Below are 27,264 nucleotides of genomic sequence, written 5' to 3'. Positions count from 1 at the left end.
TATAGCTGTATATTTGAGTTTGAAATAAGAAAAGCATGATGCCTCCAGCTTTGTTCTTGCTTCTCAAGACTGCTTTGGTTATTTGGGGCCTTTTTAGGATTTTTTTTTATCTCTGTGAATAATAAACGCCACTGGAACTTTGATAGGGGTTGCATTGAATTTGTAGATGGGTTTGGGTAATATGGACGTTGTAACAATATTAATTCTTCCAATCCATTAACACAGGATATCTTTCCATTTGTGTTCAATTTCCTTCATCAAAATCTTAGCAATCTACTATCTCTTTGGTTAAAGTTATTCCAAGTATTTTATTGTCTTTGATGATACTATGAATGGGATTGTTTTCTTTATTTTTCAGATGTTTTGTTGTTAGTATATAGAAACCCAATTGTTATTTATTGATTTTTGTATATTCAACTTTACTAAATTCTTTGATTAATCCTAGCAGTGTTTTGGAAGAGTTTAGGATTTTTAGTTATATAAAATGGTATCATCTATTAACAAAGACAGGTTTGCTTCTTTCTTTGATGCCTTTTATTTGTCTGATTGCTCTGAGTAGGACTTCTATAATTATGTTGAATAGAAGTGGTAAGAGGGGGCACCCCTGTCGTGTTTCTGATCTTAGAGGAAAAGCTTTCAACTTTTCACCATTGAGCATGATGTTGTTTGGGTATATTCACACATGACATTTATAGATTTTGTTTATAAGTTTCATAAGCAGAGTTGTTAGGATCATTTCGAAGAATATAAACTCTATAAATCAATATTGGGCATTTGCCATCTTTAAGATATCTGTGAATGTCCTATATCTAGCTATTTATCCTGATTTCTTTGTATTTCTTGAATTTTCAGTATGTATAGTTTTTATGTTAAAGGTTTAGTATATATTTGGTTTTAACACATACTTGGTTTCTTCTTGTACTCTCTAGTTTCTCTGTTGCTAAGCTGAATTTTTTTTTTTTTTTTTTAGTCTGTTATATATTGATTGGTAACTATTCTGTGTAGGGGCACTGTTACTTAGAATATTTTTCAGCCTGAAACTTTGCTGAATACTCTTATTACTATATTTATTTGTTCATGAGAGACACAGAGGCAGAGACATAGGCAGAGGAAGAAACAGGCTCCCCGCAGGGATCCCGAAACTCCAGGATCATAACCTGAGCCGAAGGCAGATGCTCAACCACTGAGCCACCCAGGTGTCCCTAGATACCTTGTTTTAGAAAAGACTCAATTAAAAAACCATTTAGTATAATATTCATTGTAAGGTTTTCATAGATAATATTCATGAGCTTCAGGAAGTTTCCCATATACTTTAAAGAGGTTTTATCAAGAACAGGTATTTATCAATTGTTTTCTGCATTCCTTAAGAAATGGTTTTCTCTTCTAATCTATTAATATTATGATTACATCAATTTCCTGATATTTAACTGATCTTTCGTTCATTCCTGGTATGAATGTTAGTTTGGGCTATTAGAATACTATAAACAGTGTGACTTACAAAACAGCCATTTTTTTCTCATAATTCTGGAGGCTGGGAAATCAGCATCAACAGATCTGATGTCTAGTGAGGTCCCTTTTTCTGATTTGCGGATGGCTGTCTTCATGTTGTATTCTTTCATGATCAAGAGAGAAATCATTTCCTCTCATAAGAGCCTAGTCCTACTCATGAGGGTTCTATTTTATAAGCTAATTACCTCCCAAAAGTTCCTGTCTCCTAAAAATATAACATGGGCTTTAGGATTTCAACATATGACTTGGCTGGGGTGGGGGCACAAATATTCAGTTCATACCAATGGGTCATGTTGTATTCATTCTTACTAGATTAAATTTTTTAACAGCTTAAAATATGTGCAGTTAAAATACTTTTAAAGTTTTCTTTATATTTGTTTGTATGTCATGTAAATTTTAAGATTGGTCTGGCTCCCAAACTACTGCACTTAATCTACTGTGTACTGCCATTAGTAATGGAAGTTGTTAAATAACAAAAATTCAACAGAGTAAGCTTTAAAGATCCAACTGGCTTTACTAATTAATGAATGAAGCAGCAACCCATCTAGCAAGTAGAGGGGAACTCCAAAGGGCTACAGAAATGAAAAAGGTTTTAAAGGTAGAGAGGGAACAGAAAAAATGAAATTACTAGCAAAGAATCCATTGTTTTAAGCAAGGTCACCCTCCTAAGGAGAATACAAGGGGTCTATCAGTAAACTTCCTAGTGCTGACCAGGAAATTCCCATGTTGACGGTTAAAGGTTACATTCCTTAGGGGTTGAAACTGCAGTTAAGTTAGGTATTAAATCTTGATTTACTGACTTGAGGCCTTAACCTAAGTGATGCCATTTTGGGCCTATGGTTTTCTTTTTTTAGTAAAGTGAATAATTTTCCCAAGATATATTAAGGTGAAAATAAAAGCTGGATGAAAGTTTGCCAGACCATATGATTTTTGAGTTTAGAATCTATTGTAGACCTTCTGAGGCTTAGTATCAAGTCCCAGAACCCTACTCCATACACCTTTGTGGTTAATGGGGCAGAAATTTGAACAAAATTATGTCTGATGGACTAAATTATTTTGGTTAATCAAGAGGCAATATCACTAGCCAAACAGAGGGAAACAGTTTTGTAGGAAGCTTATGAGGGATGAACCTTGAAAATAGTGGTAGCTCAAGGAAATGAGGTGTGAAATCAAGAACAAGAACTTTGTCATTAAGTGTCATAAGAAATAAAAGAAGTTCTACTTCGTGAGTTAATCTGACAAACTGAAATGACTCTTGTGCTTTAACTCTTCTGTTTCCAGTGCCTCTCTCATAGTTCAGGCACAACCGTTCTCTGATCTGTAGAACAGCAATAGCAGGTTAAATGTATCTATAGGACAGTGCTTTGATCATTGACCATCCAGTCACTCCTGCAAAACCTATGGGAATCAGCTACATATCTCCCTCTCCCCTTTCTCTCTCTTTCTTGCCTTCCATATGCAGCCAATCATAAGGTCCTACTAATAGTAGCTCCTAAAAAAATTTCCAATAGCTTTCTTCTCCTACTCTGTATGGTATATGCTCTATACATAAAGTATTTAATATCTCTTGCTTGGTACACTGCAAGAGACTATAACCTGATCTGCCTTGTCCTATATTCCTTAAATCAATTCTCTACAGATCTACCAGAAAGATTTTTCTTTTTTTTTTTTCAGAAAGATTTTTCTAAAATACAAATATAAAGTTCTAATATCATTTCCCTGCTTAAAATCTTTTGTGGCTCTCTATCACCTACTGGATGAAATAGAAGATTCTTACCACTGTTAGTGAGACCCTTCATGTTTTGGCATCGGGATATGCTGTCAAGCCTTATCTTTCATCATTGTCTTACATTATATATACATGACTGTTTTCTTTGTTACTGTTATCTTGAAGTTCATATTCCAATGACATAAAACTTCTTGTAGATTTCCTCATACTGTTTGTAATTTCCATTTTCTCACCACAGTGTCCATTCTGCCTGAAAATTTGCCTATACATAAAGTAATTATTCCTCAACTGAAAGGTTGCTTCTTCTAAGAAATGATGTTTTTGTAATAAAGTTATGGCTTCAACTAATAAAGATCTCATTTTAAGAAGTTCCAACATACATGTAAAAAACATTATCTTATTGATTTCCATGCCTGTAGTTCAAATATATGCCTATATTATATCTATCTAATATATATGTATACATATATACAATACATATATATTATATACAGATATATAAATGTTTTCTCTTTGTGAACATTTTTTTTCATATATTTTTTCTGCAAATGTTTCAACCAAGAGTCATTTCAGATTTCTTCTGTATAGACATCTAGTATTAAGTTGCCATGCTACCTGAATGGATATTAATGAATTCCTGTTCCACCTTACATCTAACACCAACTAAAACTGAATTACATAATTCAACCAGAGCACACTTAAGGAAAATCAGCAGATCTACACAAACAAAAATCAACTTCTGAATTTTTAAACATTTTAATCATTTCAGAGACTCCCCATGTATTCCCCCATTAAGTGAAGGTGTTCTGTTCTTTTAGTATCCTTAGGTTCTGTGGTATCAAAGTAGTCCTACTTTTCCACAAAGATATCAAGTAAAAAAATTCCTTATCATCGACGTAAGAAATAGAGTATTCCTATTTAAACAGTATATTTTTAGCAATATTTAGTCACTTTGAAGATAGGTATTGAACATTAAGTATATACTAGGTGTAAGACACTGTGCTAGAACTTTGACTAACCATGACACACACACTCTTTTTCCTCACTAATAAGTGGAACACTGATGTGTAAATAAGCAGTGGATAGTGCTGAAATAAACATAGGGGTATAGATATGTCTTCAATACCCTATTTTCCTTTCCTTTAGATATATACCCAGAAGCAGGATTATTGGATCATATGCTAGTTCTACTTTCAATTTTTTGAGGTACCTTCATACTGTTTTCCACAGAAGCTAAACCAATTTGCATTCCCACCAACAGTACTAGAGTTTCCTTTGTTCCAAATCTTCACCCGCATTTATTACCTTTTGTCTTTTTTGTTGGTCCATTCTAACAGATGTGTGATTATACCTCATTGTCATTTTGATTTGCACTTTCCTGATGATTAAAGATATTGAACACCCATTATTCACAAAAGATATGGAAACAAACTAAATGTCCATGAATTGATTGATGAATAAAGAAAATGTGGCATATATATGCAATGAAATATTCTTCAGCCAGGAGAAAGAAGAAAATACTCTTATTCCCAACAATGTGGATGGACCTTCAGGTCATTATGCTAAGTGAAATAAATAAGATGGAGAAAGACAAATGTATAACTTACATGTAGAATCTTTAAAACAAAAACTGATAATGAGTAAAGTGCTGAATCCTTTCACAATGTATATATACATCAAAGCACCATTGTGTGTGTGTGTGTGTGTATCGATGTCATTTATACCTCAAGCTGAAATTAAAAAGAAATAAGCCTGTGGAAATATTGTGTAAACAGCAACAAAACTGGAGATATGCCATATGGCAGAGGAGCACAGTCCAGAAACATCTGTTAAGGAAGTCTTTGTAAAGTGTGACTTAAAAGACAAATGGAGATTGTACAGAGATAGAAAGGAGAAAAAGTGTACCATAAAGAACAGCCTGCCCATGTGAAGGCCTCCATTCCAGGGGATTTGAGTGAAGAGGAGTGTGGCAAACGATAGGGCTATAGTAATAGGCCTAGGGCAGCCCAACAAGGGGTTGGGGATGTATTTTGAAAACTTAAGGGTGCCATGGAGGCACTAAAAACTTTAAGAATGTGAGTTCTTATGTCTAACAATGTACTTTATAAGGTAACAATGGATTCAAGTTTAATGATTTTGAAATTATTGAAAAATGAATGATCTAATATCTCACAGATACATACACAATTTAGATAACCAATTTTACCACCTAGTAAAGTAAAATATCATTTCTTAAAGTACAATTAACATATAATTTTTATATTAGTTTCAGGGGTATAACCTTATTGATTCAACAATTCTGTACATTACTCAGTACTCATCCAGTAGGTGTAGTCACCCTCTATCACTATTTAATATTATAACAACATTATTTTATTTTTTAATAATAAATTTATTTTTTTTGGTGTTCAATTTGCCAACATACAGAACAACACCCGGTGATCATCCCATCAAGTGCCCCCCTCAGTGCCCGTCACCCATTCACCCCCAACCCCTGCCCACCTCCCTTTCCCACCCCTAGTTCATTTCCCAGAGTTAGGAGTCTTTATGTTCTGTCTCCCTTTCTGATATTTTCCACACATTTCTTCTCCCTTCCCTTCTATTCCCTTTCACTATTATTTATATTCCCCAAATGAATAAGACCATAAAATGTTTGTCCTTCTCCGATTGACATACTTCACTCAGCATAATACCCTCCAGTTCCATCCATGCTGAAGCAAATGGTGGGTATTTGTAGATTCTAATGGCTGAGGAATATTCCATTGTATACATAAACCACATCTTCTTTATCCATTCATCTTTCGATGGACACCAAGGCTCCTTCCACAGTTTGGCTATTGTGGCCATTGCTGCTATAAACATTGGGGTGCAGCTGTCCCGGGGTTTCATTGCATCTGTATCTTTGGGGTAAATCCCCAACAGTGCAATTGCTGGGTCGTAGGGCAGGTCTATTTTTAACTCTTGGAGGAACCTCCACACAGTTTTCCAGAGTGGCTTCACCAGTTCACATTCCCACCAACAGTGTAAGAGGGTTCCCTTTTCTCCGCATCCTCTCCAACATTTGTGGTTTCCTGCCTTGTTAATGTTCCCCATTCTCACTGGTGTGAGGTGGGATCTCATTGTGGTTTTGATTTGTATTTCCCTGATGGCAAGTGATGCAGAGCATTTTCTCATGTGCATGTTGGCCATGTCTATGTCTTCCTCTGTGAGATTTCTCTTCATGTCTTTTGCCCATTTCATGATTGGATTGTTTGTTTCTTTGGTGTTGAGTTTAATAAGTTCTTTATAGATCTTGGAAACTAGCCCTTTATCTGATACGTCATTTGCAAATATCTTCTCCCATTCTGTAGGTTGTCCTTTAGTTTTGTTGACTGTATCCTTTGCTGTGCAAAAGCTTCTTATCTTGATGAAGTCCCAATAGTTCATTTTTGCTTTTGTTTCTTTTGCCTTCGTGGATGTATCTTGCAAGAAGTTAATGTGGCTGAGTTTAAAAAGGGTGTTGCCTGTGTTCTCCTCTAGGATTTTGATGGAATCTTGTCTCACATTTAGAACTTTCATCCATTTTGAGTTTATTTATCTCTGTGTATGGTGAAAGAGAGTGGTCTAGTTTCATTCTTCTGCATGTGGATGTCCAATTTTCCCAGCACCATTTATTGAAGAGACTGTCTTTCTTCCAGTGGATAGTGTTTCCTCCTTTATCGAATATTAGTTGACCATAAAGTTGAGGGTCCACTTCTGGGTTCTCTATTCTGTTCCATTGATCTATGTGTCTGTTTTTGTGCCAGTACCACACTGTCTTGATGACAACAGCTTTGAAGTACAACCTGAAATCTGGCATTGTGATGCCCCCAGCTATGGTTTTCTTTTTTAAAATTCCCCTGGCTATTCGGGGTCTTTTCTGATTCCACATAAATCTTAAAATAATTTGTTCTAACTCTCTGAAGAAAGTCCATGGTATTTTGATAGGGATTGTATTAAATGTGTAAATTGCCCTGAGTAACATTGACATTTTCACAATATTATTTCTGCCAATCCATGAGCATGGAATATTTTTCCATCTCTTTGTGTCTTCCTCAGTTTCTTTCAGAAGTGTCCTGTAGTTTTTAGGGTATAGATCCTTTACCTCTTTGGTTAGGTTTATTCCTAGGTATCTTATGCTTTTGGGTGCAATTGTAAATGAGATTGACTCCTTAATTTTTCTTTCTTCAGTCTCATTTTTAGTGTATAAAAATGCCACTGATTTTTGGGCATTGATTTTGTATCCTGCCATGCTGCCAAATTGCTGTATGAGTTCTAGCAATCTTGGGGTGGAGTCTTTTGGGTTTTCTATGTAGAGTATCATGTCATCGGCGAAGAGGGAGAGTTTGACTTCTTCCTTGCCAATTTGAATGCCTTTAATGTCTTTTTGTTATCTGATTGCTGAGGCTAGGACTTCCAGTACTATGTTGAAGAGCAGTGGTGAGAGTGGACATCCCTGTCTTGTTCCTGATCTTAGGGGAAAGGCTCCCATTGCTTCCCCATTGAGAATGATATTTGCTGTGGGCGTTTCGTAGATGGCTTTTAAGATGTTGAGGAATGTTCCCTCTATCCCTGCACTCTGACGAGTTTTGATCAGGAATCGATGCTGTATTTTGTCAAATGCTTTCTCTGCATCTAATGAGAGGATCATATGGTTCTTGGTTTTTCTCTTGCTGATATGATGAATCACATTGATTATTTTACGAGTTTGAACCAGCCTTGTGTCCCGGGAATAAATCCTACTTGGTCATGGTGAATAATTTTCTTAATGTACTCTTGGATCCTATTGGCTAGTATCTTGTTGAGAATTTTTGCATCCATGTTCATTAGGGATATTGGTCTGTAATTCTCCTTTTTGGTGGGGTCTTTGTCTGGTTTTGGAATTAAGGTGACACTGGTCTCATAGAACGAATTTGGAAGTACTCCATCTCTTTCTATCTTTCCAAAGAGCTTTAGTAGAATAGGTATGGTTTCTTCTTTAAACGTTTGATAGAATTCCCCTGGGAAGCCATCTGGCCCTGGACTTTTGTGTCTTGGGAGGTTTTTGATGACTGCTTCAATTTCCTGTTGGCCTGTTCAGGTTTTCTATTTCTTCCTGTTCCAGTTTTGGTAGTTTGTGGCTTTCCAGAAATATGTCCATTTCTTCTAGATTTCCTAATTTATTGGCGTATAGCTGTTCAGAATATGTTTTGTAAAATAGTTTGTATTTCCTTGGTGTTGGTAGTGATCTCTCCTTTCTCATTCATGATTTTATTAATTTGAGTCTTCTCTCTCTTCTTTTTAATAAGGCCGGCTAATGGTTTATCTATCTTAATAATTCTTTCAAAGAACCAACTCCTGGTTTTGTTGATCTGTTCCACAGTTCTGGTCTCGATTTTATTGAGTTCTGCTCGAATCTTTATTAACTCTCTTCTTCTGCTGCGTGTAGGATCTATTTGCTGTTTTTTCTCTAGCTCCTTTATGTGTAAGGTTAGCTTTTGTATTTGAGTTCTTTCCAGTTTTTGGATGGCTGCTTGTATTGCGATGTATTTCCCCCTCAGGACTGCTTTTTCTGTATCCCAAAGATTTTGAATGGTTGTATCTTCATCCTCATTAGTTTCCATGAATCTTTTTAATTCTGCCTTAATTTCCTGGTTGACCTTTTCATCTTTTAGCAGGATGGTCCTTAACCTCCACGTGTTTGAGGTCCTTCCAAACTTCTTGTTGTGATTTAGTTCTAATTTCAAGGCCTAATGGTCTGAGAATATGCAGGGGACGATCTCTATCTTTTGGTATCGGTTCAGACCCGATTTGTGACCCAGTATGTGGTCTATTCTGGAGAAGGTTCTATGTGCACTTGAGAAAAATGTGTATTCAGTTGAGTTTGGATGTAAAGTTCTGTAGATATCTGTGAAATCCATCTGGTCCAGCGTATCATTTAAAGCTCTCGTTTCTTTGGAGATGTTATGTTTAGAAGACCTATCGAGTGTAGAAAGCACTAGACTGAAGTCACCAAGTATAAGTGTATTATTATCTAAGTATGTCTTAACTTTGGTTATTAATTGATTGATATATTTGGCAGCTCCCACATTCGGGGCATATATATGGAGGATTTTTAAAGGATCTATCCAACAGAGGACATAAGTATGATATAGTGTCCCTCTTCATCTCTCACTATAGTCTTCGGGGTAAATTTTAGTTTATCTGATATAAGGATGGCTACCCCTGCTTTCTTTTGAGGACCATTTGAATGGTAAATGGTTCTCCAACCTTTTATTTTCAGGCTGTAGGTGTCCTTCTGTCTAAAATGAGTCTCTTGTAGACAGCAAATAGATGGGTCCTGCTTTTTTATCCAGTCTGAAACCCTGCACCTTTTGATGGGGTCATTAAGCCCGTTCACGTTCAGAGTTACTATTGAAAGATACGAGTTTAGTGTCATCATGATATCTATTCAGTCCTTGTTTTTGTGGATTGTTCCACTGAACTTCTTCTTAAAGGGGAATTTTAAGAGTCCCCCTTAAAATTTCTTGCAGAGCTGGTTTGGAGGTCACATATTCTTTCAGTTCCTGCCTGTCTTGGAAGCTCTTTATCTCTCCTTCTATTCTGAATGAGAGCCTTGCTGGATAAAGTATTCTTGGTTGCATGTTCTTCTCATTTAGGACCCTGAATACATCCTGCCAGCCCTTTCTGGCCTGCCAGGTCTCTGTGGAGAGGTCTGCTGTTACCCTAATACTCCTCCCCATAAGAGTCAGGGATTTCTTGTCTCTTGCTGCTTTAAGGATCTTCTCTTTATCTTTGGAATTTGCAAGTTTCACTATTAAATGTCGAGGTGTTGAACGGTTTTTATGGATTTTAGGGGGGGATCTCTCTATTTCCTGGATCTGAATGCCTCTTTCCCTTCCCAGATTAGGAAAGTTTTCAGCTAGGATTTGTTCAAATACATATTCTGGCCCTCTGGCCCTTTTGGCGCCCTCGGGGACCCCAATTAAACGTAGGTTTTTCTTCCTCAGGCTGTTATTATTTCCATTAATCTGTCTTCATGGTCTTTTAATTGTTTGTCTCTGTTTTCCTCAGTTTCCCTCTTTGCCATCAACTTGTCTTCTATGTCACTCACTCTTTCTTCCACCTCATTAACCCTCGTCGTTATGACTTCTAGTTTGGATTGCATCTCATTCAATTGATTTTTAATTTCTGCCTGATTAGCTCTAAATTCTGCAGTCATGAAGTCTCTTGAGTCCTTTATGCTTTTTTCTAGAGCCACCAGTAGCTGTATGATAGTGCTTCTGAATTGGCTTTCTGACATTGAATTGTAATCCAGATTTTGTAACTCTGTGGGAGAGAGGACTGTTTCTGATTCTTTCTTTTGAGATGAGGTTTTCCTTCTAGTCATTTTGCTCAGTGCAGAGTGGCCAAAAACAAGTTGTATTGGGAAAAGGAGAAGAGAGGAGAGAAAGAAGGAAAGAAAGAGAAAAAGAAAAAAAAAGGAAGAAAAAAAGGTAAAAAGAAGAAAAAGAGAAAGAAAAAGAAAGGGGGAAAAAAGGGTGGGGTAAGCAAACAGAAATCAATAAGAAAAAAAAATACACGGAGTATCTTCTGATTCTGTATACTTTAACTCCCGTGACTTCCCCTGGAACTTGTCCGTCTAGCTGGTCTTCTAGGGGAGGGGCCTGTTGTGCTGATTTTCAGGTGTTAGCACTTGGGGGAGCTGCTCAGTCCCCTGCCTGGTGCAGGGCTCACTGGGGGTTGTTTACCCCGTGAGGCCCCAGGAGGAACAACCGCAGTGGTGGGGCCAGCTCTGGAGCCCCGGAGTCAGCTCCCGCAGTAGCTACAGAGCTCTCCGTCTGCAGGGCCTGGAGGCGCCGGGGCGGGGCCACTGCTCTGCTCAGCTCGGGGCAGGAGCGTCCTTGCTGTCCTGGGCCCTCCTGTCCTCTGCCTGTCCCTGGGGGAGGCCGGATCCTGGGCTGTGTCCGATGCCGTGCTCCGGGGCCTGCGCTGTTGGATTCGCACTCCTGGCCTCACAGCCCCCCTCCGCGGAGCCGCCCCCGAGCCCCCCGAGCTGCTCCCGCCCCGCAGCCCCCTCCGCGGAGCCGCCCCCGTGCCCCCCGAGCTGCTCCGGGTCCCGCCGTGCGCGCTGCAGCCCTTAGGGAGCTTGGCGCACTCTCCCGGGGCGCAGGTGTCTGTTACTGTCCCGGGGAACCCGAGGGCATCCCCGCCCTCCTGGGTCCTGCTCCAACTCCCTGCGAGCCCCTTTCCGCCCGGGAAGGTCGGTGCAGCTCCTGCTCCTCCGGGATGGGGCTCTCCTGTCCTGGGGACACTCGCCCCGGCCTCAGCCCGGCTCCTCGCGGGGCCCCTCCCCCTTGGAGGCCTTTTGTTTCTTTATTTCTTTTCCCCGTCTTCCTACCTTGATAGAAGCGCGAACTCTTCTCACTGTAGCATTCCAGCTGGTCTCTCTTTAAATCTCAGGCCGCATTCATAGATTTTCAGGGTGATTTGAAGGTTATCTAGGTAATTTGGTGGGGACAGGTGACTTGGGGACCCTACTCTTCCTCCATCTTGCCCCTCCTCCTTATAATAACATTATTGACTATATTCCTTATACTGTACTTTTCATTTCCATGACTTATTTATTTTATAACTGAAAGTATGTGACTCTTAATCTCCTTTATCTCTTTCATCCATCCCCTCACCTACCTTCTGGTAACCACCAGTCCTCTGTATTTAAGAGACTGTTTTTTGGGTTGTTTTTCAGTTGTGTATGTAAGTAAAATCATATGGTATTTGTCTCTGACTTATTTAAATTAGCATAATACCTTACAAATCCCATCCATGTTGTTGCAAATAGCAAGATCTCATTCTTTTTGGATGTCTGAGTAATATTCCATTCTGTATATATGCCACATCTTCTTTCCATTTGTCTATTGATGGATACTTGGGTTGCTTCCATATCTTGGCTATTTTAAATAATACTATGATAAACATGGAACTTCATATATCATTTCAAATTGGTGGTTTTTTCCCTTTAGGTAAATAACCAGTAGTGGAATTACTGGATAATTTGTTATTTCCATTTTTATTTTCTTTAAGAAATCCACATACTGTTTTCCACACTGGTTGCACCAATTTAAATTCCCACCAACAGTGTATGTGAAAGTTCTTTTTACTTTATAGACTCATCTACTCTTGTTTTTTTTTTTTTTTTGTCTTTTTTATTTTAGTTATTCTGACAGGTATAAGGCGATGTGTTATTTTCACTTTGATATGCATTTGCCTGATGATTAGTCACATTGAGCATCTTTTCATGTGTCTATTTGCCAATGTATTCTTTGAAAAAGGTATATTCAGCTCCTTTGCCATTTTTTATTTGGATTATTCAGTGTTTGTTTTGGTGTTGAGTTGTATAAATTCCTAAATATTTTGGATACTAACTCCTTATCAGATATGTAATTTGTGAATATTCTCTCCCATTCAGTAGGTAGCCATATCATTTTTTGATGGTTTCTTTTACTGTGTGAAAGCTTTTCATTTTGGTGTAGTCCCACTAGTTTATCTTTTTTTGTTTCCCTTACCTGAGGAGACACATCTAGAAAAATGTTAAGGCTGATTTCAAAGAGATTACTATGGGTTTTTTTTTTTTGAGGATTTTTACGGTTTCATGTAGGATATTTAGGACTTGAGTCCATTTTGAGTTTATTGTTGTGTATGGTGTGAGAAAGTGGTCCAGTTTCATTCTTTTTCATGTAGGTCTCCAGTTTTCCCTATACTAGTCATTACAGAGACAGTCTTTTCCCCCATTGCATGTTCTTGCCTCCTTTATTGTAGATCAATTGACCATGTGAGTGTGCATTTATTTCTGGGCTATTTTGTCCCATTAATCTTTTTTTAAAAAGATTTTACTTATTTATGGGAGATACACACAGAGAGAAGCAGAACATGCAGCGAGAGGCAGGCTCCTCGTGGGAAGCCCAAACTGAAACTCGATCCCAGGACTCCGGATCATGCTCTGAGCCAAAGGCAGATGCTCAACCACTAAGCCAGCCAAGTATCTCATTGTCTCATTAATCTGTGCATCTGTTTTTGTGCCAGTACCATACTATTTTGCTTACTATAGTTTTGAGGTAAATCTTGGAATCTGACATTGTGATATCTCCAGCTTTGTTCTTATCAGATTATTTTGGTGATTTGGGGGTCTTCTGTGCTTCCATACAAATTTTAGTATTATTTGTTCCAGGTCCGTGAAAAATTCTGTTGGTATTTTGATGGGGATTGCATTAACCTGTAGACTGCTTTGGGTAGTAAGGACATTTTAATGATTTTAATTCTTCCAATCCATGAACACAGAATAGCTTTCCATTTGTGTCATCTTCAATTTCTTTCATCAATGTTTTATATTTTTCAAAATATAGATTTTTTCACCTCCAAGATTGTTTATTCTTAGGTGTTCTTTCTGGTGATGTTTTAATGGAATTTTCTTAATTTCTCTGACAGTATCTTATAGACGGTACTCAATAGATGTTTGATGAATTCCTGAGGAACACACAAAAATTCTTTTATGATACAATGTTGCCATACCCAGTTAGTTCCCTATCACAGAAAAAGATTTAGAGAAGATGTCAACTTCCCAGTGTAAATGTGGAATGATTGAATGATATTCCTGATTCTGGTACAAAGGCTAGACTGTCTGTTAGGTGAGAAATGAAGCAAATATGAAGAGTGAGAAAAGAGAACACTTCTAGTGATCAATATGTACCCACATTTATTTAATCCTCACACCTGCTCATGAGTAGATACTATTAATATCCCAAATTTACAGGCAAAGAAACATGGGATATAGGGAAGTAAAGTAATGTTCCCTAAGCCAGAGCCAAAATTGGAGTCTAAACATTTATATTCTAGAAGCCCTGCTTGTAACTACTGTTATATAGTCCGCCATTTAGGAGCTAAGATGCTATAAATAAAATCAGGGAAAAAATGAGTTGGCTTACCAGAAGTAATGGCTGTTCCTTATCTTTAAATGATCTATTTTTTTGTGTATTGGCATATTTATTTTGATTAGGGACCATACACGATGTTTGAGGATAGAGAAAGCAAACCTTTTGAGTAGCATGTATTTATAGACCTATATTTAATTGTGCATATTTCCTTTATTCTCTAATTCATTTTATGAGTTTCAATCCAGGGCTTTTAGAATAGTATTTTGAAATTGGGACAAATCTCAACTCTGTGGTCAACTACTATTCGACAAAGCAGGAAAGAATATCCACTGGAAAAAGGACAGTCTCTTCCATAAATGGCACTGGGAAAATTGGGCAGCCACATACAGAAGAATGAAACTAGACCATTCTCTTACACCATACACAAAGATAAATTCAAAATGGATGAAAGATCTAAATTGAGACAAGAATCCATCAAAATCCTAGAGGAGAACACAGGCAATACCCTTTTTGAACTTGGCCACAGCAACTTCTTGAAAGATACATCTATGAAGGCAAGGGAAACAAAAGCAAAACTTAACTATTGGGACTTAAGATAAAAAGCTTCTGCACAGCAAAAGAAACAGTCAACAATACTAAAAGGCAACCTACAGAATGGGAGAAGATATTTGCAAATGACATATCAGATAAAGGGCTAGTATTCAAGATCTATAAAGAACTCATTAAACTCAACAGCAAAGAAACAAAACAATCATAAAATGGGTAGAAGACATGAACAGAAATTTCACTAGAGAAGACCTACACATGGCCAACAAGCACGTGAGAAAATGCTCCACATGACTTGCAATCAGGAAAATACAAATCAAAACCACAATGAGGGGCAGCCTGGGTGGCTCAGCAGTTTAGCGCCACCTTTGGCCCAGCACATGATCCTGGAGACCCAGAATCAAGTCCGAAGTTGGGCTCTCTGCATGGAGCCTGCTTCTCCCTTTGCCTATGTCTCTACCTCTCTGTCTCTCTGTTTCTCATGAATAAATAAATAAAATCTTTAAACACACACACACACACACACACACACAATGAGATACCACCTCACACTGGTAAGAATGGCGAAAATTAACAAGACAGAAAACAAATGTTGGAGAAGATGTGGAGAAAGGGGAACCCTCTTCTGTTGGTGGGAATGTGAACTGGTACAACCACTCTGGAAAAAAAATATGGAGGTTCCTCAAAAAGTTAAAAATAGAGCTACCCTATGACCCAGCAATTGCACTACTGGGGACTTACCCTAAAGATACAGATGTAGTGAAAGACCGAGACACCTGCACCCCAATGTTTATAGCAGCAATGTCCACAATGCCAAACTGTGGAAGGAGCCACAATGTCCTTTGACAGATGAATGGATAAAGATGTGGAATATTACTCAGCCATCAGAAAGGATGAATACCCACCATTTGCTTTGACATGGATGGAACTGGAGGGTATTATGCTGAGTGAAGTAAGTCAATTGGAGAAGGGCAATCATATGGTTTCATTCATATGGGGAATATAAATAGTGAAAGGGATTACAAGGAAAAGAAGGGGAACTGAGTGGGAAAAATTAGAGCTGGAGACAAACCATGAGAGACTCCTAACTCTGGGAAACAAAGGGTTTTGGAAGGTAAGGTGGAAGGGGATGGGGTGACTGGGTGACAGGCACTGAGGAAGGCACCTGATGGGATGAGCACTGGGTGTTATATGTTGGCAAATCGAAATTTAATAAAAACAAACATTTAAAAATAAGCATATATACATATATATATATATACACTGAAAAGAGGAACTTAGTGGAAGTTTAAAAAAAGAAAGACTGGAACAAAAGACAAATGACTTAAAATGACAAAAGCCAAAACTGTCAAACAGCATTTTGAAGCAAGTGAACAGCTACATGAAGTGGGGAGCAGTAGGCAGAAACCACGTGGAAGCTGAAGTGAGGAACAAGTCCTAATCCTGGCTATGTTTTACAACTGTTCTGTACACCTTGTAGACACTGAAAGATAGGCAGCTTCTACAATCTATTGATCTTGAAGACAGATGTTTATGCAGTGATCCTAAAGGTTAGCTATTGAAAACATGGAAATATATATACAAAAAAAATAGTTCTATTGTTTCATTCCTTTGATTTTTTTGAAATATTTGCTGCAAGAGCAGAAGTGCTAGAGAGAGGGAATGATAGAAAGGGAGGAAAAACCACTTGCTACTGTTTGCTATTTTCCTTGGCCAAATGGAACCAGAATAAAGGGGGACAAAATACTAAACCCAAGTGTAAACTAAGAATCCGGGGGCTTCTTCCATCCTGGGGTGATGCATGTGCATATTCATCTTTTGGCACATTTGGGAAATCAAAGTTCTATTCTTTACTCAAATGCCATTAAGTTATTTAGAGCTAGATCTAGAGGTTTCATATTTATTATCATGAAGTATAAAGCCAAATGTCCCTTTTTCAGGAGCACCATAGATTAACAGATTAGAATGTTTTCCACATGTCCATTTTTACTGTCAAGAGAATTTTAAAGAAGTTTTCCAGCTTCCGCAGCTGAACCAGATGTCAGTGGGTCCCACAGTGAAATGAAATTGGCAGAGTAGCCTTCTCATGACCCTGGGGTTGTTTTATCAGGGATCAGTTTAATGTCTAAGAGCCATTCCTTGCTGAAGACTGTAAAGTTTTTGGGTCCAGTCTGCCACAATTACAGAATCTGCTGACTTGTTCGAACCACTGAAACCAAGCAATATTTCTTATAACTTTTCTCACATGAATCTATAATTGTTTGTGTTGGCACAAGAAAAGTAAAGGGTCTTATTTCCACTGTGCATTTCTGGTCTCTGGTTTCAGGAACATCAGTAGAGAATCATTTTACCAGCCACATTTTTTGTTGGGTAACTAAGTCCTGGTGATTTACCCTATAGATCCCTCTACTGTGTTCTCAAATGACCATGGGCAAAAAGATAGTGGATGGACACTTTGTAAAATAACTGTAGGAGTTAACACAATAATGTTTTTTTTTTTTTTCATTGCTAGCTTTGGTTCAAGATTTTATGGCCAAAAGTCCAAATGTGGTTATACTAACATATTTCATTCTTTCTTTAACTTTTAATTTGTCATTGTTAATGTAAAAAGCATATTTAAAGTAGACATACAGTTTAAAACAAAATAAAATGAACATGCTTCTTACTGCACAGTTTAAGAAATAGAGCATCACCAATAGTTTTGAATTCCCTTTGAGAATTATCTTTGATTACATGTCCCTCCTCCTACAGAAAATTCAGTTTTTATTAAATTTGCTACAAACTCTTTTGCCGTGTCTCCTGCTATATATGTGCAATATATTTCCTAAGTATATATCTCAGAATGAATTGCTGCATCATAGGGTATGTACATGCTCAAAAAAATTTGCAGAATTTTTATAGTGTTGCAATATACTATGATTGCTAATTTTGTCTATTTTTGAATTTCATATACCTGAAATATTACTTTAGATATTCAATAGTTTTTCTATACCCATTATTAGTTTTTTTGAGATGAATCCTGTGATTACACATAGCTCTAGATATTTCTTATCACAAAGTATTTCATTATGTGAATATGTCCTACTTTATTCAATTCATTTGAGATGTAAATTGGGGCAGATTTAGTTTTAATTACCAGCTTGCTACAAACTGTTTTTGCTGGGTCTCCTCCTATATATGTACAAGAGATTTCCTAAGTATATATCTTGGGAATGAACTGTATCACAGGGTATGTGCTCAAAATTACTATAAAGAGCCAATTTATTCAAAGGTAGTTGTATCACCACATATTTTGCTTAGCAGTATGAGACTTTCTGTAACCTGACACCATTACCAGCGCTGGATATTCTGTATATCCAACCCTGGAATATCTGACTTTGAGATATTTGGCAGCATAAAATGGAATTTATTTTCATTTGCTTTTTTCTAACTAAAAACATGGTTGAATACATATTTTATGTTTATGTGGCATTTGTATTCCTTTTTGTGTATAATGCCTAATGGAGTCCTTTGACCAGTTCCTTACTTGTTTCTTTCATTTTGCTTTTTTTTTTTTTTTTTTTTTTAAGGAAACTCTTCCTGTATAACATACATATAGAGAAGAGCACAAATCATAAGTGTACATATCAGTGAGTGTTCATAAGCTTACCCACATCAGAAAATAGAATATTACCAGTCCAAGATGCCCCTCTGAAACTCCCCCTCCCACATTATACTATTCCCATCTTAACATCCATCACTATGGATGAGTTTTGTATGTTTTGAATGTTATTAAATGTAATACAATATATACTTTATCATGTCTGTCTTCCCTTGCTCAACAAGTTTTCTTGAAATTCAAGTATGTTGCATGTAGTAGTGTTTTATTAATTCTCATTAATGATAAATGTAGATACCACCATTTTACATAAGTTCTCTTGCTGACGTACGTTTGAGTTACTTCCAATTTTGAGCTATTACAAAGAGTATTAGTGTGAAAATTCTTGAACATATTTTTTTGGTGAGTAAGTGTATACATTTCTGTTGGTATATATTTAGGAATGGAATTGCTGAGTTTTAAAGTATGCATATGTTAAAAAGTGATGGTATCAATTTAAACTCCCCCCAGCACTGTATAAAAGTGCCATCTGTTCAGAAGTCTTGCCAATACTTACCAGACTTTATAATTTTAGCAATTCTTGTGGCTACCCAGTGGTATCTCACTGTTGCTTTAATTTACATTTCTCTGATGATTAATGGAGTCGAACTCTTCATAGCTTAATGACCATTAGTATAAGCTCTGTTGTAAAAATGTTTCTTCAACTCATTTTTTCAGTATCTCTTGGGCTTTTAATCTTTATTTTTTTAATAGATTAGTAGGAGTTCTACATGTAGTCAGTATTACTATTCCTTCATCAAATATATGAACTGCAACTATGTTTCCCCACATCATGTTTTTTTTTTTTAATTTTACTTTCATAATGCATCTCCTTCTGTTTTAATAATCTTAATATTTTGGAAGCTTTAGATTTTCTGAAAAAAATGTGAATACAGTACCAAGAATTACCATATTAACTGTACCAAATTACCATAACCAATTACTCCTATTACTAACATATTTTATTAGTATGCATCCTGTTGTTTTGGGGTGGAATATCCTACAAATGTCCATTAGAATAAATTGGTTGATAGTGCTGTTCAGATCAACTCTATCCTTACTGATTTTCTACTTCCTTGAGCTATCAATTACTGAAAGAAGTATGTCAAAGCCTCCAAATATAAGAGGGAACTTATATATTTCTTGTTTCATTTCTGTCAGTCTTGCCTCAAGTTTTGATGCTGTCCTGTTAGATGCATATATATTTACAATTGTTATTTCTTCTTGGATAATTATCCTTTTGTCATTATTAATATGCTTATTTATTCCTCATAATTTTCCTCATTGTGATGTCTGCTTTGACTGAAATTAATATTGCTACCCTACTTCTCATTTGATTGGTATTATTATGGTATGTATATATGAGTCTTTATTTAAAAAGGATTTCTGGTAGACAACAAATAGTTTGGTTTAAGTTTTTATCCATTCTGACAATCTCTGTCTTCAAATTGGTGCATTTATACTATATGTATTAATGTATATAGTGTATATAAAATATATATATACAAATACATTTGAAATGATTAGAGATTATAGGTGGATTAATATCCATCATGTTTGTAAATGTGTTCTATTTGTTGCATTTTTAAAGAATTTTTCTCCATCTTTTTCAACCTTCTCTGGTTTTAACTGAGGATTTTCTATGACTATTGTATCTTAGTATATTGGTTATAATTCTTTTAAAAAGCTTTTAGTGATTTCCCTAGACTTTCCAATACACATTTTTAACTTTATTCGCCTTCAAATAATTCGATAGCATTTCATGTATAGTGCTGGTACCTTATAAGAGAGTATCCCCAATTCCTCCCTCCCATCCCTTCTAACATTGCTGTCATTCATTTCATTTATCCTTAGGCTAAAATTACTGCATGTTTTGTGGCTATTATTACTTTGAACAAACAGTTTACTAGATGTACTAAGAGTATTTTGAATAAAAGATTGCATTTTACTTTCATTTATTACATCTCTGCTCTTTTTTAAAGAAGATTTTATTTATTCTATAGAGTCAGAGGGGGTGGGGTGGGGGGCAATGACATGGGCAGAGGGAGAGGGAGGCTCTCTGTGAGGAGCCTGATGTGGGACTTGATCCCAGGACCCTGGGATCACTATGAACCAAAGGCAGACACTCAACTACTGAGCCACCCAGGTGCCTCTCTGCTCTTCCTTTCTTATGCATCTGATTTTTCTGACCTAGATAATTTTCCCTATCTATGAAGAATGTCTTTATCATTTCTAGTAAGGCAGTTTATTGATGATGAAATCCATTATTTTTTGTCTGAAAAAGCCATTGTTTCTCCAACACTTCTGAAGAGTAACTCTTTCAAATATAGAATGCTAGAATTATGGGTTTTTTCCTTAGATATTTTAAGTATTTCACCCTACTTTCCTGTTGCTGGCATGATTTCTAATGAAGAATCCAATGTAATTCTTATGTTTCCATACAACTAAGATGTTTATTTTCCTCTGGCTTCTTTTTTCTCTGTCTTTAGTTTTCTGCAATTTGAATATGATATGCCTAGGTGTAGTTACTTTTATATTTATCTTGCTTGTTGTCTCCAAGTTTCTTGGATCTGTGGTATGATGCCTGACATTAATTTTGAAATACCTTCAGATTGCTTCAGATATTTCTTCTACTCTGTTCTCTTCTTCTTCTCCTTCTGGTATTCCAATAACACATATGTTACACCTTTTAAAATCATCCCATAGTTGTTGTATAGTCTGTTTTTATTTTTTCCATTATTTTTCTCTTTGCATTTCAGTTTTATGAAGTTTCTTTTGACATTTTTAAGCTCACTGATTCTCTCCTTGGCTATGTGCAGTCTACTGATGAGTCCGTCAAAGGCAGTCTTCATTTCTGCTACTTCTTACTCCCCTAGAATTTCCTTTTAATTTCTTCTTAGATTTTCCATCTCTCTGCTATATTCACATCTCTTTTTTTGCATGTTTCTGCATTTGCCATTAAAGCTTTTAACATTGTACTTATAGTTACTTTAAATTCCTTGTCTGAAAATTCTAACATCTGTGTTATATCTGAATCTGATTCTGATATTTTGTCTCTTGAGGCTTTTGTTTCTTGTTTCCTTCTTGGCTTTTGGCTTATCTTGTGATTTTTAGTTGTTTATTGAAAGCCAGACATGTTGTATCTGATGGCAGAAGCTAAGGTAAATAGGCTGAACATGTGTGAGAATTAGTTAGTCTAACTAGGAGTTTGGCTGTTTTAATGCTTGTTGTAGCTGTAATAACCAGAGGCTTCAAATTTCTCCAGTTTCCTTGATTTTGCATTACCTCTTTATGTGGGATTCCCTAAATACTCCTCCTTAGAGTTTATATCTTGTAGCCCTTTCAACTTTAATTCAGTGTTATTATGCTGAGGACTTATTGGTGTTATAAGGTGTAGGGGAAGAGGAAGCATTTTATAATATTAAGATTCTCAGACTTTTGGGACACCTGGGTGTCTCAGTGGTTGAGCGTCTGCCTTCTGCTCAAGGCATGATCCTGGGGTTGTGGGATTGAGTCCCACATTGGGCTCCTGCAGGAAGCCTACTTCTCCCTCTGCCTGTGTCTCTACCTCTCTCTCTCTGTATCTCTCATAAATAATCTTTAAAAAAAATATTTTTAGACTTTTAGTGAGCCTGTGTCTTAGGAGGTGACCTTCACAGGTGTTTCTCCAATAGTATCACTTTTTTTTTTTTTTTTTTCTTTTTCTACCTCGTTAGTAAGACATGAAGTCTGGCAGGGACTGGAGGGGCATGGATATCCTTCCTCAGCTAGGATAAGGCTCTGGCAAAGTCTTTTTCCCTAGAGAACAGGCCTTTGAAAGGAGAATGCTCTGGTAATATTGCATAGTGAATATTCTTCCTCTCTTCTTGCCAAACCACAGGAAGAGCTTTCTCAGCTCCTATCAGAACTTGGTGGGGTTTCTTGAGGTAAAGCTCAAGAAACTGTGATGACTCCTTTGAGAATGGCTCTAGGAGTTTCTCCCCATTCTGCTTATCCATGCTTAGTCTCCAGCAGTTTGTCAAAAGTATCATTTAAGTGTTACTAACAGGTAAGGAGATCTCAGTTGTGCATCTGTGGATTTGGCTATCTCCATATTTCAGGATGGAAACTTGCCTGCAATCTCAGTTCCCTGATGGGTCCAAGAAAATTCATTTAATTTGTTAGATTTTTTTTCTCATTTTAAGGATGAGGGTGATGATTCCAATCTCCTTATGTGTGGAACTGATACTATGGTTGTATAATATCTTTTTATGGACAGAAAATTCTAATTTCAGTATAGTCGACTTATTGATCTTTTTCTATTTTGTTCACTCTTTATTTTCTCTTATATTATTTACTTCCACACTTAGATTTAGAAGCCTTCAGGACCTGGTTTTATGTATAGTAGGAGGAAAGGGTTAAGATTTTTTTCTATGTGGTTATCCAATTGAACAAGCACGATTTATTGAAAAGATCATGCTTTTCCCAATAAACTCTATTGATGCTTTTTACTACAAATCAAATAACTATGTATTTGAGTCTCTATTTCAGCTTTCTATTTTGTCTTTTTGTTTTTGGTTCATATGTCTATCCTTGCATTATTACTTTGCTATCTTCTTGATTTTTATCTTTATAATAATAGTAATCTGATATTACTCAGATTTGAAATTCTTTTAGATTACCTTGACTGTTTTAGATCTGCAGGCCAACATCAATTTTAGAAATATACTTGTAAATTTCCACAACCCCCCCCCCCCCCGCCCAATACAAAAAAATCCCTGCTGAAAATTGTATTGGGCTTGCATTGAATGTATAGATCAATTTGGTGAAAAACAGCATTTGTATAGTACTAAATATTTCATGCCAGAAATTTATCTCTCAATGTTTAAAAACTCTTTCCATAAAATATTATGTTCCCTTCTACAAAGCAATAGTACACATCTGTGGTTAGATTTATGCCTTATTTGATATTTTAATAATACTACAATGGGAAATTTCATTTTGTAATGAAGTATTAGTTATTGGTATATATAGGAATAACGTTGATTTTTGTATATTATGTTTGTGTTCTGTAGTCTTCCCAAATTTAATTACTGATTTTAATAACTTATCTAAAAATTCTTTTAAGATTTTGAATATGCAATGATAACATCTGAAATAATGAAGATTTTATGACCTCCTTTCCAAATAGATTAGTGGTTTTTTTATGTCAGTAGATTACATTCAAAGGATTTTATTTAGGATGTCATGAAATAGATTTGACTGTGATTTTTCTTTATTGTAATATTCTTGTAGGATTCACTGACAAGGTTATACTGGATTCATGAAATGATTTGGGAGGAGAATAGTGGAATTGCATATCTAATATTATACTGGGGCTTCAACAACCTTAGCTGCTCCCGTTGCAACTTAAGAATTTGCTCCCCTAGTGTTTAAGACTTGTTTTTAAGGGACACCTGGGTGGCTCAGCAGGTGAACTCTGCCTTTAGCACAGGATATGGTCCTGGAGTCCTGGGATTGAGTCCCACATTAGGCTCCACTCTAGGAGCCTGCTTCTCTCTTTGCCTATGTCTCTGTCTCTTTCATGAATAAATAAATAAAATCTTAAAAAAAAAAAAAAAAGACTGGTTTTTAAATTTTAGGCAAGTGAAAAAAAATTGAATAGTGAGAAACACTGAGTACCAAATGTATGGTATAGACACATTATACACTGAGATAACAATGTATCTTTTCATTATTAAAGTTCGATTTGCCAACATATAGTATAATACCCAGTGCTCATCCCATCAAGTGCCCTCCTCAGTGCCTGTCACCCAGTTACCCCATCCTCCCAACCGCCTCCCCTTCCACCACCCCTTTGTTCATTTCCCAGAATTTGGAGTCTCTCATGTTTTCTTTTTAAAAAAACTTTTAAAATAGCGATTCCTAATATATAATATTGAACCTAATTTTAATTCTTGGAATAAAACAAGTCCTTAGTTAATGAGTTATCTTTTTATACATTACTGTATTTGGTTTACTAATTATTTAGGATATGGCATCAATATTCATGAGTGAGAGTGGCTATAGTTGTCCTTTTATATGCTGTCCTTGATTGATTTGGGAACCAGAAGTGTATTACATATGAAATGGGATAGGTTCTGTATTTCAGTTTGTCTGAAAATGTTTGTGTAATACAGAAACTACTTCCTTTATGTTCAATATAACTCACCTATAAAAGCAACTGGGTCTGATGTCTTCATTGTGGAAAAAACGTAAACTACTATTTCAGTGCAGATCTAGTTCTTTTCTCAATTTTTGATCATTTATAACATTCTACAAATTTTCTCTTCACCTAATTTTTCAAATATGTTGGCATAACCTTTTCTTATGTTTTGTTTACCATAACACTGTACATTCCTTCCATCTTTTCATCTCTCCTTATGACATCAAAGTGAAATAATCGAAGAAGTTCATAAAGCCATTCAAAGTTTCACAGAAAAGTAATAAACTGTTTATAGACCTTAGGAAGAAACATTGCAACACTTCCAGATGAATTTAACATAGGAGAGAAGTAAAAGAACAAATGAAAAAGGAATAGATATGAATGAACTTAGGGATTTATCTGTGAGACATGATAGAGTGAAGTCTTAAAAATTTACAGAGCAGTAACATCTTTGGGTTAATGGATTATAAAAAAACAAATATGTGTTTAAAAATGAGAGTTACTACCAAAATATTGCAGGTAACAAAAATAGTTCTTGAAGATACTATTTAGAGGAAATACAAAAACAGACATGAATCTAGGTTAGTAATCACACAGATGTTTAAACATTTTGCTTATTCAGATTTTAGTTATGTAGCAAAACTCTTAAATCATTAGTGAGGCACCACTGCAGGTCAGTCTCCTTGTCTTATGTGGAGTGAAAATTTGCATTTTAAATGGCACCTTAATTATCACTAAACTACTTTTCCCAGTTTTTTAAAGATATAATTAATATACATGACTGCATAAGTTTAAGGTGTACAGCATAATGGCTTGACTTACATATATTGGGAGTGATTAGCATCCATCATCTCATATAGATAAATTAGGAAAAGCAAAAAAAGAATAAAACCTTTCTTGTGATAAGAACCTTAAGGTTTTATTCTTAACTCTGCTGTATATTTATAAACGTTGTCAACTATAGGTCTCATGCTATACATCACCAGTATTTATCTTATAATTTGAAATTTACAAATTTTGAAGATATTTTCCCAATTTTTCTTCTCCTTTTCTTTCACTTCTGAAAAACACAAAACTGACCTTCTATTTATGAGCTTGATTTTATTTTCTCTGTAGGTTTGTTTTTAGATTCCACATATAAGTGAGGTTATACAGTATTCTCTTTCTCTGCCTTATTTCACTTAATATACTCAAGGTCCATCTATGTTGTCACATGGACAAACTTCTTTTTTATGGCTGGATAATATTCCACACTGTATGTTTCACAACTTTATCCACTCATCTGTTGATGAACACTTAAATTGTTTTCATATCATGACTATGGTGGATGCTATTGCTATGCACGTTGGGGGTGCAGATGAGAAGTTTATTCCAACATGCTTGAAAAGTTAGATGAAAGGAAAATTCATAGAATGATATAAATTATCAGAAATTGAAAGAAATAGAACTTCATTGAATGAGTAGTTTATATATTTCATATTACTATTTTCATTTCTTTGAATATATTCTCAGAAGTGGAAGTGCTAGATCACAAAGTAGTTCTATTTTTAACTTTTTGAGAATATCCAGTCTCTTTTCCATAGTGACTGTACCAATTTTTACAATCCCAGCAACAGGGTAAAAGGGTTTTCTTTTCTCCACATCCCAACGGCATTGGTTATCTCTCATCCTTTTGATGATGTTTATTCTAACAGGCATAAGGTAATATCACATTGTAGTTTACATTTGTATTTCCCTAATGATTAGTGATGTTGAGAATCTTCATGCGTCTGTTGGCATTTGCATATTGTCTTTGGAAAAATGTCTGTTCAGGTATACTGCCCATTTTTAAATTGGATTGTATTTTACTATTGAACTGCTATTTGCTATTGTGGGAGTTCTTTATGAACTCCTTATCAGATATGTTTTGCAATTTTTTCCCATTCAATAGGTTGTCTTTTTACTTTGTCAATAGTTTTTGTGCTGTGCACTTTTCAGTTTGATATAATCCTACTTGTTTATTTTTTATTTTGTTGTTTGTGCTTTAGGTATGCTATCCAAAATATCACTGCCAAGATCTGTATTAAGGAGCTTTCTTTCCTGTTTTCCCCCAGATATTTTATGGTTTCAGATCTTACATTTCAGTCCTTAATCCATTTTGAGTTCCTTCTTGTGAGTAGTGTTAAGGTAAGTGTTTAGTTTCATTCTTTTACATGTGAATATCCAGTTGTCCCAGTACCATTCATTTCAGAGGCTATCTTTTCACCATTGAATTTTCTTGGTGTCTGGTCAAATATTAGTAGAACATATTTCGTGGATTTATTTTGGGGCTCTCAATTATTTTTCATTGATCTATACATCTTTTTTCATGCTAGTACTTTTCCTTTTGCCTTTATTGTATTTATTTTTTTAATTGAAGTATGATTGACAATGCTACATTAGTTTCAGGTATACAACAGTGATCTGACAACTTTATACATTATGCTCACCACAACTGTAGCTACCATCAATCACAAGGCTATTGCAATATCATTGACTATATTCCCTATGTTGTGACTTTTATCCCCATCACTTACTCATTCCATGACTGTAAGCTTGTATCTCCCATTCCCCTTAACCTATTTTGTCCATTCCTCACCCCTGTCTCCTCTCAAAATCATCAGTTCTATTTAGGAGTCTGTTTCTGATTTTTGTTTTGTTTTTTAGATTCCATATATTAGTGAAATCAGATGGTATAGGTCTTTGTCTGACT

At 36.0% G+C, this 27,264-nt stretch overlaps 1 protein-coding gene and 1 long non-coding RNA gene across 12 annotated transcripts in view; one reads left to right on the top strand and one right to left on the bottom strand.

The window, feature by feature from the left end:
* HMGCLL1 (3-hydroxy-3-methylglutaryl-CoA lyase like 1) overlaps nt 1-27,264 on the bottom strand; it is a 205,610-nt gene that overhangs the window by 30,703 nt on the left and 147,643 nt on the right. Inside the window, exon 8 of one of the 10 annotated variants that reach the window (XM_072832547.1) lies at nt 13,520-13,759. The exons of 8 other annotated variants lie outside the window; for them this stretch is intronic. In XM_072832547.1, coding sequence (XP_072688648.1) covers nt 13,691-13,759 — 69 coding nt within the window. In that variant the 3' untranslated portion in view covers nt 13,520-13,690. Of the gene's footprint in view, nt 1-13,519; nt 13,760-14,568; nt 14,713-27,264 lie in introns of those variants that run through there. One more of the 10 variants, XM_072832546.1, reaches the window with a different exon arrangement.
* Nucleotides 1-27,264, top strand: part of LOC140636835 (uncharacterized) — a 161,334-nt gene that overhangs the window by 48,802 nt on the left and 85,268 nt on the right. The window lies entirely within an intron of this gene.

This window comes from Canis lupus, chromosome 7 (genome assembly GCF_048164855.1).
Source record: "Canis lupus baileyi chromosome 7, mCanLup2.hap1, whole genome shotgun sequence".
Taxonomy (NCBI): Eukaryota; Metazoa; Chordata; class Mammalia; order Carnivora; family Canidae; genus Canis; species Canis lupus.
The sequence above is the reverse complement of the archived record's forward strand: the minus strand, read 5'-3'. Positions and strand labels throughout refer to the sequence as shown.